Below are 20,809 nucleotides of genomic sequence, written 5' to 3'. Positions count from 1 at the left end.
TTTCTCTGTCTTTGTTGTGTGGCTCCGATCTTGGGCTGAGAGGATCCCAGGCTCTGAGCAGACAATCTCGCTTGAGCGCTCTGCTGTCCAGGGACAGAAGCTTCTGTTCAGGTCCAGCCCAAACAGATTTTACTCCCAAGTTTCTCCTGGTTCTATGGTCCACAGTTAACTAAAACGTGGTTCGGGCAAGTGACAGCGTTAAAAAAAAAAATGCCAATGCCTGCCATGTCGTTGGTGGGAACTTTGTGGAGTGGGAACGGAAAGGCTGAAAGTCCCTAAGCTTGGGAGGCCAAGACTGACAGCAAGAAGCTGTGCGGATTACTGCTGCTTTTAACACCTACACGGTTTTTTGATGGAAGGAGAGATATTTATCTTTGGCTACAATATCAAATTCGTAATTGGAGTGACAGGCGAGGGGAGATCTGCCAAAGTCAACATTTTAGGCCTTGTTTTTATTCCCCAAATCCTTGTTGCCCATCTTCTGGCCTTTCAGATGAGTTGCCAAAATCCACCAGGGCCATCAGCCTTAGGCCACTTTTGAAATTCTGTGCTTTCATAGTTTTGTGTGTCTGTGTGAGTGTACGTATATTCGCATGTGCGCACATGCTTGTGGGTGTGTGTTAAGCTCTTATCATACTGAGGCAAATAAGGACATGTGTCCTGTCCTGATGCTTAAGGGGGTGGCCTGCACATTACTTCCTGTTTCTGTTTTGACTTCGATGCTCCTAATCTCCGTGACAGTTTGCTAGGGCCACTTGGAGGCAATTTTCTAGAAGAGGGACGTGTCTGGAGCTATGTGGCTCACAGGCTTTCTCTCAAACAGCCAATGCCAGGGAAGGATGTTCTAACCTTCCTGCCCAATATCCTTCTCCCCATGCCCAACACTTGACAATGGCACATAAATGGGTCTCTCTTGGGCGAGTGGGCAATCACCACGGTAAAACCCAGTGAGGTCTCACAGCAGCAAAACGTGGTCTGCTTTGGTCTGCGCAGGATTTCCCAGATGCATTTGGCTCTGGAACTTTGTTGTTGTTTTAACACCAATTAACACCCTACCAGAACACACTTCAAAAACCACTCATCATATGTGCTTGAATTCTTAAAATCAAGCGACATCTCTCCAGCGTTGACAAGTAGAGGTCTTGGTTTTATATCCGGGGCAAATCTGATGGATGCTTGAACTGCTTACGGTGTTGAAGGACGGTGCAGTCGGACACCCTCCTAGGAGCTCTGAAAAATGGGTACCGTTCGGAGGGAAGTTTCTTTTTACCATCTTGATAACTGGGTACTAAAAGTGATTTTAAGTTCAGATTTCTCATGAGCAACTTTCTTATGCTTCGATTTAGTGAAGAGTTTGGCTTCCTTAATGTAGTTGTATAAAGATGCCCACACAACCATGCAGAAGACCTATGTATTAGTGTGACTTGGGAATATAGTGTGTTATGCACTCCATTTGTGTCAATTTAGTGAGTGGGAAGGAAGGGAATTAGCTTTCGTTGCATAATCACCTTGGGACAGGAATCGGACTAACGGTTTTACCGTATTATTTCATTTTGTCCCTGTAACAACCATCTTAGGTAGGAACAATCGACATGTTTTATGATTTGTTCACTCATTCATTTACGGCCGGCAGTTTGCTATGTGCTGGCGCTTTCGTGGTGAAAACAAGGTGGCTGGGGGTTCTGCCTGCTAGGAGTGTATGAGCGAAATTAGACTCCCAAGTGTTAAAGGAGCAGCCCCAGTGCTGGCCATAAGTACTCCTAAGCAATTAGCACAGAGCCAGACACTTGACTCCAAAGCACATGCATCTCCTACAATGTAAAGCTTGATGGTCTCTCTCCTTTGGGTTTGGTTTTCTTTCTTTCTTTTTTTTTTAATATTTCTGAATCAAAAATCTTTTTGCAGTTAGATTCACCCTGTAGAGGAATATACCTACTTTAAGTGATTCTAAGATACAGAAAAATCCCATCCAAGTCTCACTTTAGGAAGTCTTGCAGGACTGAAAGTTTGTTCCGGGCCTTCCCTCCTTGAACAGAAGAATAAAGATGGTTTAGAGGTACACAGGTGCCAAAGCCCAAGGCAGACACAGTAGGAGGCAGAGAATTACAAAGTCATATCCTAGAGAAGAATGTTTACTAAGAAAAGGATTGAAGGGTAGAGACAGGCAGAGACCAGCCCCAGAACATACGAGGCGGGGCCATACTCATACACTAAACTACGAGAACTTAAATCCAACAGACATTATGGATTATCTACGACGCTGAAGTTCTGTTCTTAGGAGTTATCAGCGACAGTATTACAACTACTGATCGAAGCAGATATTATGAGCCAAATTTTCTTTTTTACCCCTCTTTTTTTAAAAAAGGTTTTATTTCTTAATTTGAGAGAGAGGGACGGAGAGGGGGAATGCATGGGCAGGGGGAGAGAGAGAGGGTGAAGCAGACTCCCCGCTGAGCATAGCTTCCATGAAGGCTCCATCCCAGGACCCTAGATCATGACGTGAGCCCAGTCAGATGCTTAACTGATTGTGCCAGCAGGGGGCCCCTCTGAGCCCAACGCTCCACGCAGAAAACAGCTCACAGGCCAACCCAAAGCATCACAGTTAAAAAGTGCCAGTGCTGGGATCCCAGCCCAAGTTCCCTAGGTCCTGGTCCAAGCTCCCTGCCCCTTCACTACATTCCGGTCCTGGAAAGAGAGGAAGGCTCAGGAATTGACCAAGAGGATGGACAATGGACATGGGAAGAGAGGGGCTGTAGGAGCAGAAGGACAAAGGCTCTTGGCCAACGGTTATAGGCACCACGTCTGCTGGAAATTTAGCTTTCTCATAAGCAGGAGGCCGACATTCTTATGGCTGGGTTCAGTGAATAGTTTTGCTTATTTAAAACAATTTTATATAAGTACACATACAATCACACCAAGAACTACATATTAGTGTGGCTTGAGAATATACCATACAGTTGATCCCTGAACAGTGTGGGGATTAGGGGACCCCCCACTCAGGGGAAAATCCATGTATGACTTTTGATTCCCACAAACTTAATTACTAAGAGACTACTGGTGACCAGAAGTCTCACTGATAACATAAAGTGTTGATTAACACATCTTTTGTATGTTATATGTCTTATACTCTGCATTCTGACAATAAAGTAAGCTAGGGAAAAGAAAATATTACTAGAAATATTAAGAAATCTTATTATGGAAAATATTATTGAGAAAATACATTTACAATACTGCACTATATATTTTTTTAAAATCCATGTACAAGTGGACCTGAGCAGTTCAAACCCATGCTGGTCAAGGGTCAACTGTATTCTACAATTCATCTGTAGAAAGAAAAAATCAAAGTCATCTTTCCGTTCTCGAAGAGATGGGCTTGTTATAGGTAGAAGTGAATGGGACAGGTCATGACCTGCCAGATCTGTGGAAGATCACATGTAGACATTCATGCACTCACATTCTATTTCAAAGGTAGGTCTTCTTCCAGAATGTTCTATCCCAACTGTTATGGGGCCACATTCTCTCCCCTCAATAGCTAAGAGTCTGTTCGTATTACACTTGATGAAATTTTTAGGGATTACTGAGAAATGTAGCTCACAGTAGCCCTTTCGTCTGGACACCTCATGACTCATAGCTGGAGAAGAGTGCTCTTGGATCCCAGTTGGAAAGCAGGACGTAAGTGGAAACAGGGTCTAGCAGAGTGGCCTAGGTACACGGGAGTACTAGCGCCATTTGCAGTTTTTAACCTTAGGATGAACACAGAGCAACTGGATACAGTCCAGATGGGTGCCACAAAGACAAACCCTGGGAACCCAGGGGTCATGAGCAAAGACACTGGCTTCTCTTAAGGTAGGGAGGCGATCATTTTAAGGATATAAAAGCGATGATAAGCAGCTGTTAGCCACGCGCTTTGGAACACATTAAGTATCGTAACCATCGTAACCAGTCACGGAAGAGTTTTTCTCAAATATAAGAAATAACAAAATGAAGCTGGCTCGATACAGGGCCCGAGGTATAAAACCACTGTACATTACTCTAACTAAGAGAACAGTGGAAACAGAAACGTCAATGGCTACCTCTAAGCGCTATTTTGAGAATTAGTACAGTGTCCGACATAAGCACGCACTCGATTGATGTTAGTTCTCTCTTTCCTTGAAGAAATGCAAGTGAGATGATGGTGAGTATTTTTTTCCCCTGGGTCAGGCGTTGATAAAATACAGCCGGAAGGCAAAATACCTGTTGGGGGAAATGTTTCCGGAAGCCCAGGCACGCCTGATCTTTTCTGTGTATGACAGGGCGCTATGGAGTTACCACGGCAGAGCTGAGTAGTTGTGAAGGAGACCTTATCACCTGCAGAGCTGAAAATATTTCGTCTCTGGCCCTTTATCAAAGTGTGCAGACTTCTGCTCTAGGATAAACACCAGCATGAATGAGCTGTCCGGGGTTGTCCGGTGATAGCATTCTATTATTGCTTTGCGTAAGGGGCAGGGGACTCCGAAAATGAGAATGAATGAAAAGTCAAGGGCATCGGCAGGGGTTGGAGGTACCATTTCAGTGGAGTTTATGCCAATCGGGATGGGCAGCGAAGAAACATGGACTCCCATCAGTTTCACTGCTGAACTGACCAATGGAATAATGTTATCTTTACGTTCCCTACCCCAGAATAAAGGATCCTTTAGAAGAAAGAGGTATGAGACTGACAGTTGGGTCCTTTCTCTCCCACAGGAGTCAGCTTTGACCTTTCTGACAAGCGAAGCTTCTCAACCAAATAAACACAGGTCTGACAGAGCACAACACCTGGGCCCTGGCTTTTCTTTTCTTCTCCTTTTTAATAGAGGAGTCCTGAGATGGAAGAAAAGATTCCCTTTCATGTTGGGGCCTTCATTTTGACTCTTTGTTACCAAGTGCATGATAAGATCAGGGCTGAGATTCACAATAATTGCCATTTCTGTGCCACTGTAAGCTTTCTCCCCTGCCCCACCCCCCGGCCCCCTACCCAAAGCAAGGCTGATTTTATTCTCTCTAACTGGTGGACTCTTGTTTCAAAGGCCTTGAACTCCAAGGCGCTACTGAAAAGGCTTTGACATGTCAAAGGGAAGCATCTTTGGCTGGAACAAAGCAACTCAAAGGCTCTATTCTCCCTGGTACTCAGCCTCCAAAATGAAAACAAAAGCAAGGCGAGGGCAAGGCCAAGCAATCACTCCGCAGACACAGGAGGCCAGCGGCTGAGAACTTCCCAGCAGCCCCTGCAACTCACCTCTCGGTGATGCTCTTGGCCGTCTGCAGGAAGCGCGCGTGATCGTTCTCTTTCAGAGAGTGCTCTGCCTGGGAGATGAGGGAGGCCGACCGCTCGATGCACTGCTTGCAGTTTGCAATCTGCTGAGCCAGTTTGCGAAGCCTCATCACCTTGAAAAGAGGCACGGAGATGGTTAGGTGGGCGGGCTCGCTGAGGGAACGCGCATCGGGCTGGACGCTTCTGGATATGTGCGTCCTGCTGCATGGAAAGTTGTCCTTCGATAAACATCCGAGAGCAGGCAGAGAAATACGGAAATCCCAGGTACGGGACTCCTGGCTTGGATAGTCTCAATCTCCTTGGAGAAGTGTTGCTAATTTGTTTTATGAGAAAATACTCTATTGTGAATTGCTTCCTTGTTGATGGGGAAAAAAGGTGCTGCCTAATGGCAAGTTGCAAGGGTCACCACCAGACCTCTTCCCTCGCCATTCCACTCAATTACTAGAAGATGGCAGTGACTGCTGGGACCTTCTCTATCTCGGGCTTTTGGCTGGGCCGTCAAGAAACTAAGACATCCCAGTAGGTGCGAATGGCTTAAGCAAGGACCATTTTCTAAAAAGGTCTTTGTGATCCACGTCATAAAACCGTGATGGGAAAACATGAGGTATTACTATTTCCCACACGATCTAAAACTCATGTGTTAAATTAACAGAAAGAGAGTGTTTTTTTCCATTGATTAATATTTTTCCTGTTGAGCAGATGAGAGAAAGCCAAAAAAAGCACAGCTGGGCCATTTCCCCTCACTGGGAACGTCATTTCCAGGCACTTTGTGCTTACTTGATAACTAAGAACTATTTTGATAAGCATTTCCCAGTCGGGATAAAAATGCATGTTTGGTTCCAACCGCCATTCCAATTCCTGATTCTGTCTTGCTTGAAAACGACCCTCCGACGTAATTGACCGTGACCTCGGGGGTAGGCCAAGATAAGTGCACAGTAACCCACTTGACCATTCACTCTGGTGTCTGAAATGTGCTGTGAGATGAAGCCCTCTGGCCAGAAGCCAAGTCAAAATTAGACTGCTAATTGGAATTGCCGTGTGCCCAGTGCCCCATCCACACAGCCTGGGACAGGTCTTGGCTGGCTTCAGGATCATTCCGGAATGGAAAACAGTCCTGGGTGAAAGGGCAGGGAGGAGGCCAGTTAATCTGTCTTGCAGACAAGGCTGGCTCCGGCTCCCTCCAGAATTCCTGCTAACTCCAAGAAATTCCTTCTTTCTCCAAGTCATCATTATCATCCCCGTGCAACTTTAATCGAAGAAAAGGAAGGAAGGAGATGTCAGAACTTGAGGCCTGTATGGAACATCTGATTCCAGCTAGGTTGTACTGCAGCAAACAAAGGAAATTCATGCCGCACTGGGAGGCAGCAGCCACAAGATTTCGGGCAAGAGTGAGAAAAATTCCTCAAAGGAGAGAGAGAGATAGGAAGTGTCAAAACCTTGGAGCAAACAGCCTATGAGATTAAGGCTGGTAAAAGACTTAACTCATTATAATTACAGCGACCAACCGCCGCAGATGAACTGTGTTCATTAGTTGAATGAAAAGAACACTTTTTTGACACCAAATTGAATTTAGCGTTTAACATGGTTACATCCAGAGGTAAAGCTGAGAAAGGCCTAGAGTCCAATTCAAGATGTTAGAACACATCCAGCAGAGGAAGGAGAATAACTTAGAGTCCCCAACAAACCAAGGGAATGAAATACTGAAGCATACAACGAAATTAAAGATGTTTAATACAAGTCTAATGAAAGAAATATAAGGTCCAAATATTCCTTTAGGACAACTCTGTCGGTCACGTACCCTTTTGGTATGCCTATCTGTGATCCCACAGGCCACAGAGGCACCAATCCTTGAATTCTATTTTCTTCCTTCTTTTCTTCTACCATGACACTGGAAATTAAAAGTGGCATCAAGAGGAAAAGATAAAAAACGAAGCCAAACAACAGCCCTAAATCATGTGTTCAGCTGAAGCAAGCCAAAATGAAGAGGCTCCTTTGAAAACACAGGAATGCTTTACAGAAAAACAACTGTTAGCATCATTTTAATTTTAGTTCAAGTGTACAGTTCCACTTCACACACCAGATCACAGCTTTTCCAAATGGTGTGCACAGGGATCAGGAGGAATCTTTGGAAAAGGGAAACTTAGAGATATCTGGGCTCACTCGCCAATATCCTCTAAAAAGTTGTCATTGGCAGAGCGGCTCGAAACTGCATCTCAGCGGTCCAAGAGCCACAGACGATGGGTCAGTCGTCAGGACGAGCATGGGAAAACTAAACAGAAGAGAAGAGGAGAGGAGAGGAGAAAGTAGCAGAGTGCATTCCTGATAGAGAAGGCAAGTTCAGTTTTGCAAAAACTTTTCGTGTGCGTGCATGCTGGATTTCATGTCCTCTCTATTTTTTCCTGGGGGCTTCGATTAAAAAAAAAAAAGAAAGAGAAAAGAAAAACACGACTCTACATCAGGTGTTCACAAACTATGGTCCATACACTGTATTCAGCACACATCTACGCGTGGCAATAAAGTTTTACTGGCACGCTGAAACAGTCATTCATTTATGACTCATCTATGGCTGCTTTCACACTACAACATACACCGCCCCCCCCCCCGCCTTACGGAAGAAGTTTGCCAGCCTCCGTGATTCTGATCAAACGGCCCTAATCTGAACCACACTCTGGGACACGCTACCCTACTTGCTACAACACTTCAAATCAGACACCAAGCATTTAGCGAAATACTAATTTCATCCTTAGAAAACACTTTTGTATATACTATTTAAAAAATCTGACAGGATGAATAAAACTTGATATTTGATAAGAAACACTGGATACTGACACGTAAGAAGATTCTTTATATGTATGTGTCATTGTCGCAGGGGTCATTTTTCCAAGTTGGCCCTGTTCTTTTTTGTTCCTTTGGGAAGTGTTGATTGCACGTTGTAATTTCAGGAACTCGCTCCATACTCATCATGGAACTAGCCTGCCAGTTGAGTCTCCTTTCAGTGAGGACATGGGCCAAATATACCGATTTATTTGCTGTTTATTATACCTTGAACATGCTTTTAAAAAGCAGCCCTTCACTTTTCTTTAAATGCATTTTAAATGCTTTTAATATATGGGCTTTATATACATTGTAGGATTCCCAGCACCAAATCGTCATGTCCTAACAACTGAGCCTCATTTATCACAAGTCTCGGCATTGCCAATGAGGCCTGACTTGGCATTTCTATAAGGCTCTAGAAAAGCCCGGCCATGTAGTCCAGTTAATTATCTTAAATTTTGGAGATTTAGAGTCCATAAAAGCAGCGAAGAGAAGGGACCCTTTCTCTCTGTGGCTGCAGCCTTCTACCATCAACCTGTGTCTGAACATAAAACACGTAATTTACTCAGTCTGGAGTCTGTGGCCTGCTTTTCGTGTGTTGACATGAAATTTATCTCCTACTACCGAAGAGATAAGACAATTCTTTCCCAGGGAGTCTCATGGCTTGAGACTCTCCAGTCCCTCCAAGGAGAAAGGCTGCTGAGCTCTTTCTTTCGAAGACTGCACAATGGTCTGAGAGCAAGCATTACCAGTATGTACCCATGGGTCCCAACCCTGCCCACCTGGCAAGCCCCCAGCTGGAGGATTTGTGGTGAGTCTGTTTCCATCGGGTCTAACGGCCTCATGATCCACGCCAGAGACACATGGCAGCCGAGGGCACGGGGTGAATGAAATTCACAGCGTGATCCCCATGGTCCCGCCCCGTCTTCTTCCAGCTCCCCACCTGCACGTGCTGGTGAGAGGGCCCCGCTGTCCCTTCTCTGGATTCAGCGGCCTCAAGACCACACAGACACCAGCCTGGGCGCCCTCTCCGGGCACCAAGTCCATACTCGGCCTTCTCTGCCCAGCACCTCTGCTTCCCAGCACGCTGGTACTCAAGCTCTTGTCTTCTTCACAATGTATCTCTGACACCGCATGCCCTGGCCAGGGACTCAGTCACTGTGAATTCCGAAGTTTGGGGTCCCCTAGCCTTCGGTGATGCGCCAAATCGGTTAACTCACGAGAAAGCCAAACTGGGCCTCATCTTTCCCAAGTAACGTTTGCTTTCTAAGACTGCCTTCTGAGAGAACGTCCCCAAGCAAGTGTGTACTTTTCAAAAAGTGGTCAATTTCAAACACACAGACAATTTTTAAAGTAATACGATGAATTGCCCTATGCATAGTCCCAGCTTTACCAAATCTCAAAAGTTTCATCATATTAAAATAAAAGATTTCTGAGAAGGAGGAAAAATATTATTGATAGCACGGAAGCCCTGTGTGTCCGTCCCTAATTTCATTCAAGTCCTTCTCCGGAGGAAAACACCTTTTTGAATCCAGGGCGTATCACTCCCAAGTATGTATGCGGGCCTAAACACTGTATGGGATGTCTTTTGTAGTAACAAGTCTCACTCCACGCAAAGCACTGTAAAGCTTGTTTATATTTTTTTGATTTGTCCATATAGACATGTATTACCCTAGTTCATTAATTTCGAGCTTTGAAGACTGTTCCATTACATAAATAATACAATTGTCTTATAAACAGCTTTGTTGAGATATAATTAACATACAACAACCTGTATATATTTAAAGGACGAATCTGGTAAGTTTTCAAATATGTGTAAACCCATAAGATAATGAACACAGAGATCATGCCTCCATTTTCCTCCTGCCCTTGGTAATTCATCCTACTCCCCCCGCCGCCCCCCCCAGCCCATGCCCTGTCACTTGTCCCTAGCCAACCACTGATTTGTCTTCTGTCACTGTAGATTATTAGAAAGTATTGTTTCTAGGGGCGCCTGGGTGGCTCAGTCAGTTAAGCCTCTGCCTTCAGCTCAGGCCATGATCTCAGGGTCCTGGGAGCGAGTCCCACATTGGGCTCCCTGCTCAGCCGGAAGTCTGCTTCTCCCTCTGCTGCTGCTCTCCCTGCTTATACTCTCTCTCTCTGACAGATAAATAAATTAAATCTTTTTAAAAAAGAAAAAAAGAAAGCATCGTTTCTAAACTGCCACATGAATGTGTTCACGTAGTACATACTATTTTCTGTCTGGCTTCTTTCCCCCACCATGAATCTACTGAGACTCTTCCAAGTTGTTGCATGTATCAGTAGCTTGTTCTGTTTTGTTGCTGAATAGTATTTCGCTGTATGGATGTGCCACAAATTGTATCCATTCACCTTCCGGCGGATACTTGGGTCAGGGCTATTACCTTTACCATTCTGGTGAAAATTCATGTACGTGTCCTATAGGGCCATATGCTTTCATTTCTCTTGGCAAACACCTAGAATGGCTGGATCATATGATAAGTGTATGTTTAACTACTTAAGAAACTGTGAGTTTTCCAAAATGCAGTTTTATTCTCTGCGTATGAGAGTTCTAGTTCCTCCACGTTCTCAACAACACGGTATGGCCCATCTTTTTCATTTTAACTGTTCTACGAGGTAAGCAGGGTATCTCCTTGAGGTCCTAATTTGCCTCACTGACTTTTCTCAACAAGTAATGATTTTGAACATCTTTCCATGTGCTCATTTGCCATCCATATGCCTTCCTTGGTAAAGTACCTCTTCAAATCTTTTATCCATTTTGGTAAAGGTATTGTTTGTTTCCTCGCTAATGAGTTTTGAGAATTTGTTATATACCCATGTACAAATACTTTTCTATTTCAATTAATAATTTATAAATATTTGTCTCCAACCTGTGGCTTGTCTTTACGTTCTCTTAATAGTGTCTTTTAGAGAGAAGTTTTTACTTTTGAGTAATACAATTATCTGTTTAATTTATAAATATTTCTTTGATGTTTTTAACCTTGTATATGATCAATCTTTGCCCAACTCAATCACCAAGATTTCCTCCTATGTTTTCTTCTAGAAGTTTTATCGTTTTGTCTTTCACATTAGCAACATCCATTTAGATCTGATTTTTGTATATGGCATGAAATATGGCTCGAATTTCACATTCTTAGGTGCAGAATAGCATCTCCTATGCGGAGGCTAAAACTTAGTTTCCAAATTCCCCCTACGGCTGAGTGGTCTTTGCAGTTTCAGTATCTACATTTTACTTCCCAAACTGCTAATTTGTTTTCACATTTCCTTCTTTCTGATCTTATATCCTTTTGTGGCTTCACAAGTTTTTGTTCTTTTAAAATAGAAGCCATCCCTTCATTTATCACTTTAAACATCTTTTCTGTGTTTTCCCATACAATGAATTTCACCTGGGGTGAGAGAATGTTGATTTTGCGGGCTACATTTTCAGAAATGCAAGATTTCTTTACATGCTTCAGCACTGTGGTTTGAGTTTCAGATTTAAAGGGAAGAAGTCATTCAGAATCTTTTTCCTCCCTCACCCTCTTTGCTCAGCGCCCTCCCATCCCCTCCACCTACCCCATATTGCCATCAGTCTTCCGCACCTCCCTTTCCTTTGGGGGTCCTCATTCAGGGATCCTCTGCATTTCTGAGGCTTCCCTTTTGAGCAGGTATCAGAAATAGTGCAGAGCCAGGCTCCAGCCTGACGACTTGTTCCAGACTCCCAGGACCGAAATCCCTAAAAACTATGACCCAACGTAGAGGTTGGCAATAATCTTTTTCAGTGCCTTTTAATGAACTGAGAAGCCTTCTACGGCCCATGGCATTAACCAACGAGCCTAATTTTAGTCCCCTATACCATCTGGAGCACTTCCAGCCACTTTATCCCAAGGCTTCAAGAACTCTTTATCCACTGGAGTTGAAGGTGTTGCTGTTCTGGTCTCTTCCAGACCAAGTCCCACTCCCATGTTTTAGCCACAACTGCAGCTTTACAGGTTTGTCCCATCTCTGGCCCATGGAGACCTTTATCTTGTTTTGGGTCCAGCTGGATCTCTTTGCTTTCCTATTTCCCTATGTTCTCTTGTCACTGACATGTGTTCGGGGTGGAGTGGGTGCACCAAAGCACCAACCCCATGTATCGCCACGGCTGGAACTGTGGACATCCCTTTGCTACTTCAATCGCGCTCATGAGAGAAACCCCGATGTTGCCAAGTTAAGCAAGGGAAAGGCATGCCTGCCAGGCTGATTAAGGGTTCCCCAAAGATGCTCCCATCCTAATCCCAGGAGTTTTTAAACTATGTCGCTTTACATGGATAAAAGAGATGTTGCGGATGTGATTAAGGCAAGGACCTTCAGAGAGGGGGATATTATACTGGATGATGTGGGGGATCCCAGAGTAATCAGAAGGGTCCTTACAAGAGAGAACCAGAGAGAACTGTGCCAGAGAAAGAGATCTGAGGAGGGAAGCAAAGGTCAGAGTGACGTGATAAAGAAACCAGGAGCTGAGGAATGCGGGTGGCCTCTAAAAGCCAGAAAAGGCAAGGGATAGATTCTGCCCTAGAACCTCCGGAAAGAGACAACATGGCTGAAACCTTGACTTTAACCCCAGTGAGACTGATCTTGGACTCCTGACATCTGGAGGAAGGTCAGATACTAAATCTATTTTGGTTTAAGTCACCCAGTCTGCGATATTTGTTATAGCAGCAATGAGAAACTAATATTAGCATTGAGAACTGATCCCTGTACCATGTAAAGGCAACAAATTCCCTCCCACATGCATATTAATGAATTGCAGCTGTATTTCAGGCAATCTTACATCTGAGGACCTGGAAGACGTCAGGTCTTAAGAGATGCACACATCTGGTACATGATAATGGAAGAGGAAAAATGTCCTGGGAGGATTCCAGGTGGACACTCAGTGCTCTTCCAAGTTGTACGATTTGTACGTGGGGAAAAGTCGCTGTTCAACACATATGAGTCAGTTCTTGGCCAGGGAATGAATTCATATTAATTTCTTAATTCACCGTAACAGCTTCCAGAGCTATCTGACTTAACTTTTCTGATCACCATCACAATTTACATGCATAAATATTTTTCAACTTACATAGACAAAGGACTCTAAAACATTATACAGGATTGAAAGTACCTTTTAAAAGTGGTAGAAAACAGAGAACAGCACATATATTAGCTATTAGAACCTCTGCGTAACACTTAATTGTTGTTAATTTAATTATACATATTTCATTAAAGCATGGCTATGAGCAGTAATAATAGAACTTTATGAATTTATTGGATCTTGAATGAATGTTTCTATTTTTAAAATATTTACAAAATTACCTCTTGAGGGTGGCAGAGAAATGAGTAAAATAAAATGGATCTCAAGTATTTCAATAAAAACCATAAGAATTTAAAAGATACAAACATTAAAAAAGAATTTCTATTACTATATCCACAAAGGGATATATGATATAGTGAAACTATAGTAGTTTTGCCACCATGAAATTATAATTGTCTGAATTCGCTCCCGGGCACGAGAAAACACTGCAATTTCTACATAAAGTCTGATTCACTGAAACATTTATTTAATACTGTGTTAATTGCTAGGATATAGCGATAAATATGAAATGAACTCCTCCGCTGTGGAACCCCCCTTCTCATAGAGAAGAGAGATGAAAACAGTGGCTATAAGAGACCAGAGCTCCAAGCTACCCCTGGAGCTCACTAATGGAGGAGAGGTAATGTAATGTAACTTTCTTCTTACAGATGTGCACAGGAGACTGTGAGGATACAAAGAAAGGGGTGGAGAAAAACAATGGCCACCCAGGGGTCTTTGAGCTCTGTCTTAAAGACTTTTTAAGAGGAAACTGTGGAAAATCTAGAAACATCTATTCGATGTTGCCTAAGCTACTGAAGTGCATGGGAATATGGTGTTTTCTCCAGGTAGAGAATATGAAATTTCTACCCTAGAAATCATACCTTCCCTTCTTTGATCTTGGTTCCAATAATCTGTCGTCTCTGCTGAATGATCTCAATGAGAAGATCACACTCCTCCATCAATTTGGCTTCTTGACGTGATGCATTGACCTACAGGATAGACAGAATAGTAAGCATTTATCTGGAGTTTGATTTTCAGTTACATTCTCTTTAATAAAGACTACTATGTTTCTGGTAATCACTAAAAAAGATATTTTAAATGTTAACTCTTCTTCCAATTATACAGAGATGGAAAATACAGAACTTACATGTCCACTCCCTATCTTGCATCCCTGGAGAACATTATTATCCAATGGTAGCAGTCTTTTCTACAAAGCCATACTCGGCTTTAGAATCTTCCTTAACCCAACATATATGTAGCTATTACCAATTAGTAGATGCTAATTAGATGCTAAATAGATGCTTGAAATATATTTGTGATTCCTGCTTTTATATCTTGAGAGAAAGTGTAATTTTGGCCAATTAAACAAAAAAGTAAGTTTATAAAAACAGTATTATTCCTTTATGGAGAATAGATTACTATCGACATCCATTGAACAAATTTTCCAGAAGCAAAGTAGCAAGATTATATCACATTTACTTAACTTTTCTTTTAAATACAGACATCGACGTTGCATTTCATCGCCAAGAAAACATCAAAAAAGAAAAAGGATGATTGACTATTTTATTAATCTTAAATGGTAATCTTAAAGATGGTTGACTATTTTATTAATCTTAGGACAGATTTTCCTTCTGGCATACTTCAGAAGACCGAGGTTCTACAATGAACACATGCCATTCTCTAGGAAAGGTAGATGATTATAGAATGGCTTGTATTTGAAGTTTTTAAGACTCATTATATGCAAGGGAGGATGACAATTAGCTCATTCTTGGCAACAGGGCTTGGGAAATACTCTGCACATGCTATTTCCTCCACCTCATGATAATTCTGAAATGCTTATTCGCAAACAGAGACCCAGAAATCACAGCTGTGGGGAAATGGAGAGAGCCTGCAGGAGTTTTATGATTTTAACAGCACAGAAGTTGCAGTGTTACAGAGAATGACAATAGCATCAATGATGCTATTCTAGCATATCTCAGGGAGGAGACGCAACCCAGTCATGAAGCCCTTTTGATTTGGGATACTTTATTTAACTGCAGTAATTCCATTCTCTCGGAATGAGATAGACTTGAAGTAGGGTCAGAAGTTCAGGATAAAAATCCATTGATGGCTGTTCAGAGAAAGCATGTCCTGTGTCCAGAGGCCAAGATTCCTTGAGTTTTATCCCTGATCCTTGCAAGACACAGCAGAGAGAGTACTCAAGACATCTTCTTTTTGAGAAGATAATGGTCAGTGGCCATCTGCGGCAAACCCCAAGATCAGGTCCTATGTCGGATTAGCACACAGACTTGCTGGCTCAATGTTTAATGAACAAAATTACGAGACGCATTTTGATGGACAAGTACAGAACATGGAACTCAGGCTAGTATCTCAAGGAAGTTCATCACTGGGCTCAGTTTCTCTTACCATTACTTTTCTGTTGTCATTTCTAGTTCCCTTTGAGGATTCCCAAATAAACTTTGCTACCCATGGAAATATTTACTCAAAATGCCATTACTCTCAAGAAAATTATTCTCTTTCCCCTTGACCTCAAACTGAATTTAATAACTGACTACAACTGAGCTGTGAAAAGGATGGAATCATATAGAAACCAGGGCACATTACGATGGAGAAAGTGAAATTTCTGGAAAGTGGCACCTAACACTTAAAAAGTATGTTCCAGAACGAGCCCTAAGAGCAAAACTACTCAAGCATACAATCAAGGTAAATCTAATGGGATGCAAGCTCCCTAAGGGCAGGGATCTTTGGCTGTTGAATGAAATAAGGCATCTCTCCCAAATCTTTTCATTTTCTTGGTGATGCCCTTTGGTGTTTTTTCGAAGTTTAAGTAATCTCTACACCCCCACGTGGGGCTCGGACTCATGAGCCCAAGATTAACGAAAGTTTTTAATTTACCTACTTTTCTATTGTCATTTGTGCTATTGATGTCATAGCTAAGCAACCTAATCCAAGGTCATGGAGATGTACACCTCCACGTTCCTCTAGAAGTTTTATCTCTTACCTTTAGGTTTATAAGCCATTTTGAGTTAAGTTTTATGTATGATGCAAAGTAGCGTCCAACTGTATCTTTTGACTAATGGATAGCCCGTTGTCTAAGCACCATGTATGGAAGAGACAACTGGAAGACAACTCAAGTGTCTTAGCATTTTTGTCGAAAATCAACTGAGCGAATCACGAAGTCCTCAGGTTTTGATGTTGTTGCTAACATATTCTGTGCTGAATGCTATTCTGGCTTTGAGTAAACCTGATCCAACCCCACTGGTAGTTCTGGAGCGGGTGCCCTGAAATGTGGCGTGGAGTACTAGCTCTACGCACTTGCGGGAGGACAATATTGGGAAAGTCAAGGAAAACATCCATTTCTAAGTTCTCCTATTTTGTAAAATGAGGTCAGTAATACCTGCTGTCTTGGCCACGTGGGATTATTGTAGTAAATATGTGGAATAATATGTGAGGAAACAAGTAACACTGTGAAGTCATAGATCTGAGGCGGTAGTGTCCATATTGCGAAGTCGTTTTGCTCATAGACTACAATTTAGTTTGGGATCCATTTCACTCTGAAGATCATTGGGATATGGGTTACTCTATGATGGGAAAAGTGGTCCAGTTGCCATCATCACATGGGGTTCCATTTAATCCCAATTCTGATCATTTGATATTTATGATGGATAGATTTGTTTTACAAAAAAAAGGAGACCGAAATCTACTTTGTTGAGCCAAATATGTTTTGAGAAAGCTGATACAACAACCACCACGGCCCCAAAATATAAATTCCCAGAAATTTGGAAACATGATCTATTCATTTTCAGCCAAGTATTTTCCTTAGATCTTTCAAAAAGCACAGAATTGACTTTCCTTTGAAACCAGGAAAGTTGAATCTCTTCTTATACTTTGATGAAGCTTCCAAATATTTGTAACCCTAGCATTCTTATATTCCAAAAGGTACAATAAAATAAGTTGAATGCTATCCTATATTTCTAAAATTCTTCCACTACAAAGAAATTTTCCACAGTTTTGCTGTTTTATATGTCACTTAAAAGAAGTTAATGATTTGATTGGACTTCACTTCTTCTAAGGGCTATTAATCCAAATACGGCACGGTTTATTGGTTGCTAGCGGTGTGCTCAGGTGTTTCTAGTTCCCAAGTTTGGTTTGGAACCTGGCAGCTCCTGGTTATGATTTCAGCTTTCAATTTCAGATTCACATCTTTTGATTCAGAATTACTAAGGCCAATGGAAGTGCTTTGAGTAGAAAGCCAATCTAAGGATGAAAGAAACAGCCCCCACACCTGCTTTCATGGACCTCTACTTCCACCTTCTTCATCCCTACCTTAAAGACAAGAGTGGGATGGGGCTAATTAGGAATGATGGCCAGTGGTAGGTGACTACTGGACCCCACCTCTGGACTGCATTGGAAATAGGGCACATATTCTTCAGTGCCCTTGATGTTACAGGACAAAACGGAGCTTCAAATGAGGCCTCTTCCCATTCCAGGCTTCTCATCACTAGCTTTTTTTCTCATCTCAATCATACTCATGTGTGAATGTCACCTCGGTCCCTCATGAGAAGAAGCTCAGTTACCTTGACCTCATCTCTATTCTGGCCTCGCCCATGTGCTCTGCACGCGACCTCTCTACGTCTGCAGCTACGACTTCTCTTCTCATTCTGAAACACATCATTCCCCCCATCACTGTTTCTAGTCCTTAGTACTAACTTCGCCTCTTTGCAAAATGCTCTACAGTAATTCTTCTAAAGTTAGACCCAAACTCAATTCTGGCAGGTTTTTTTTCTTCTTTCTACTTTTTAGGCCCTGATGCCTTCTCTGAGACTACAAGCGACACAGCCAGTGTCATGTAAGCTCGAGGCTACTTGTATAAAACACTTGCGGCCTTCACTGTGAAAGACCCACATACAACTACTGATTCATTCATCGGTCTATTCATTTATTCATTCGAATAATAGCAACTGGGTTCCCAGGGTGTCTCAGACAGCATTCCAAGCGCTGGGCAGGCAGGGCGTCCAAGATAGACAAAGTTCCCATTATCACAGAGTTTACATATAAGCATAGGGGAACAGGCTGAACAAGTCAAGAAACAAATAAAAATTTTGGATCATGACAAGTGCCTAGAGGAAATTAAACAGGGTAATGTGACTGATCACAGCTGAGAGTAGGGTCCATTTTACAGGCTGTACAAGAATTCTCTGATAAGTCTCTGCAGGGGTGAAAAGGAACCAGCCAAAAGACATAGAAAAGGTATTTGCTGGCACTCCCAACTCTGCTTTTAACGGGAACCCCACACACAAATTCTGCAGTCTAGCTTCATTATTTGTAGATTCCGTATGTGCGATTTATGTGCTCACTCCAACTTAAGGATTAATCTGTAACCCCAAATCAATACTTGCGGCCTCTTTGTGTTCGTTTCAGACATGCTCAGAGCACGAGAAACACATGAGTCACCCTCCTAGCACCCAGCTGAGGTTGAATAAGGACACACTCAGCCTTCCTGCTTCAGCTCTTCTATAATCTAAGGATGCGACAACAGGGACAGCAGGGAAGCTTTGGCTCTGGGGCCAGGTGGATGGATTTTGAGTCCCAATTCTGGCACCTGTGAGTGGGTCAGCCTCAGGCAAGTCACTTAGCACTCTGGAACCTTCGTTTCTCTTTCCCAAAACAAAGACAATAGAATCTACCAGGATGACTTGCTCTCGAGATTTAAGATTATATAATCTAGGTGAGGAGTGTGTGTGTGTGTGTGTGTGGTGTGTGCGCGCGCGTGCGTGAGCATGTGTGGCTCTTTCCCTAAAGACCAATGGTTCAGTATTGGTCAATTCAGTGTTCCTGGCAACTTTCTAGACCCTAACTACCACAAATGACGAGAATCGATGGATTTACCCACTATCTAGTGTGCCCATAATGGTCCCAAGTACTTGGGGAGCAGGAAAGGTAGAATGAGAAGGGAAATTATGTAAGACACAGAAGAACAGCCTGGCTTGGAGAGTGGGTACCCCACTCTCTCCTGCTCCTATGGTAGTTTCGACTTTTCTCATGGACAGACTATGACTATCTCATCCTTTACAGCCTATTGATGAAAGAGAAATGAGAAAGTCAAACAATGATGCGAGCGTAGAAGGCCAACACGCCTGTCTCCACCTCCTAGCCCTGAGATCTCATTCAGCAATCACGCCAGACACCAACAGTCAGAGGCGCTCCCGTGGGAGTTGCCCCGGGGTGCAAGGTTTATCTGCTTTCCTAGGTACTCATTCCCCGGTGTTGTTAATGATAACATAAACGGGTTAGCTATTTTCTCCAGAGCACTTGGTTAGCCATGCTCAGTAAAAAGCCCCCCTGTTAAGTTTTATGGTATAATAGTGTTACGGCATTTCACAGAAGGGGTGGGGTGAGGCGGACAATTTCTTATTTTGTTCTTGTCATATATGTATAAACATTAAAAGGATTTAATTACATACACACTAAAAATTGGACTACGTGTCTGCAAAATGTTCTTTAGCAGTCTGTAAACAGTTTCTAAGTATTTCTAAAAACTTGCTCTTTTAATTTGACTTGTATTCAACTGCAAAATGAGATGTTCAGTGCAGAGTATAAACACCATTAGATTTCAGCCACATGTACCTTAACATCTTTAGAAATACTTTATGAAACCCTTAGAAGGTGACATCGATGGGGAAACAGTATATGGCCACATCACATGGGTGACACTGGACTAATACGCATTTTAGAAATCCTCATTTTCTTATTTTGAAATGCTTTGTTGAAATGGGCTAGCCATCTCGAGATTTTGAGAGCAGAACCTTTCAGTGCCCCTGGTGGGAGGGATGTACTGACTCGGCAGATCACCTTCTATTCACACACAGATGCGAACAGCGGACTAAGCTTTGGAGAGGATGAGGCTGATGTGTCGGAAAAAGGAAATTTCATTTCAGGGTGTGGAGGAAGGAGGGGTGGTGGCATTACACATCCCAGAGGCCACCATACACGTTGAGAATGTGAATGTTAAGAATGTGAATGTTGGGAATGAGAATGTTGCCCCACACCTCCCTACACCCCCCTGCCCCACCCCGGCCTGCACAGCCCAGGAGACTGCCCCACCACACAGGCTCACCATCAGTGTGCTCTTGAAACTGTTCCATCAAACTGCGACCCCCTTGGTCGAAGATTCTAAACCTTGCTATCCTTAAAATCACTATGGATGAGATTGGGGCTTTAAGAGACAAAGGTCTACTTTACAAATTCGCCTAGAATGGGTTCTCATGGCAAAAGCAAAGCTGTACCATGATTCAAATTAAGGTGACCATGAGAAAGGTTAAAATTTTTTTCTATTGTTTTAAAGATTTTATTTATTTATTTGACAGAGAGAGAGCACAAGTAGGCAGAGAGAGAAGGAGAAGCAGGCTCCCCACTGAGCAGGGAGCCCGATGTGAGGTTCGATCCCAGGGCCCTGGGATCATGACCTGAGCCGAAGGCAGCCGCCCAACCGAATGAGCCACCCAGGTGCCCCAAAACCCTTTTCTATTTTATGTTATGTTGATGTTGTTATTGGTTAAACTCAACAGCGCTTTTTTCTGTTACTAAGAATATGTCATTTTGAGTCTGCACCCAGA

General features: G+C 42.9%; 1 protein-coding gene across 6 annotated transcripts in view; it reads right to left on the bottom strand.

Moving 5' to 3' along the window:
- MID1 (midline 1) overlaps positions 1 to 20,809 on the bottom strand; it is a 341,028-nt gene that overhangs the window by 28,505 nt on the left and 291,714 nt on the right. For all 6 annotated transcript variants that reach the window (XM_044236012.1, XM_044236011.1, XM_044236015.1 and 3 more), the window contains exons 4-5: positions 14,075 to 14,182; positions 5,255 to 5,403 (exon numbers count right to left, since the gene is read on the bottom strand). In XM_044236012.1, coding sequence (XP_044091947.1) covers positions 5,255 to 5,403; positions 14,075 to 14,182 — 257 coding nt within the window. The remainder of the gene's footprint in view (positions 1 to 5,254; positions 5,404 to 14,074; positions 14,183 to 20,809) is intronic.

This window comes from Neovison vison, chromosome X, assembly GCF_020171115.1.
Source record: "Neovison vison isolate M4711 chromosome X, ASM_NN_V1, whole genome shotgun sequence".
NCBI classification, from domain to species: domain Eukaryota; kingdom Metazoa; phylum Chordata; class Mammalia; order Carnivora; family Mustelidae; genus Neogale; species Neogale vison.
The sequence above is the reverse complement of the archived record's forward strand: the minus strand, read 5'-3'. Positions and strand labels throughout refer to the sequence as shown.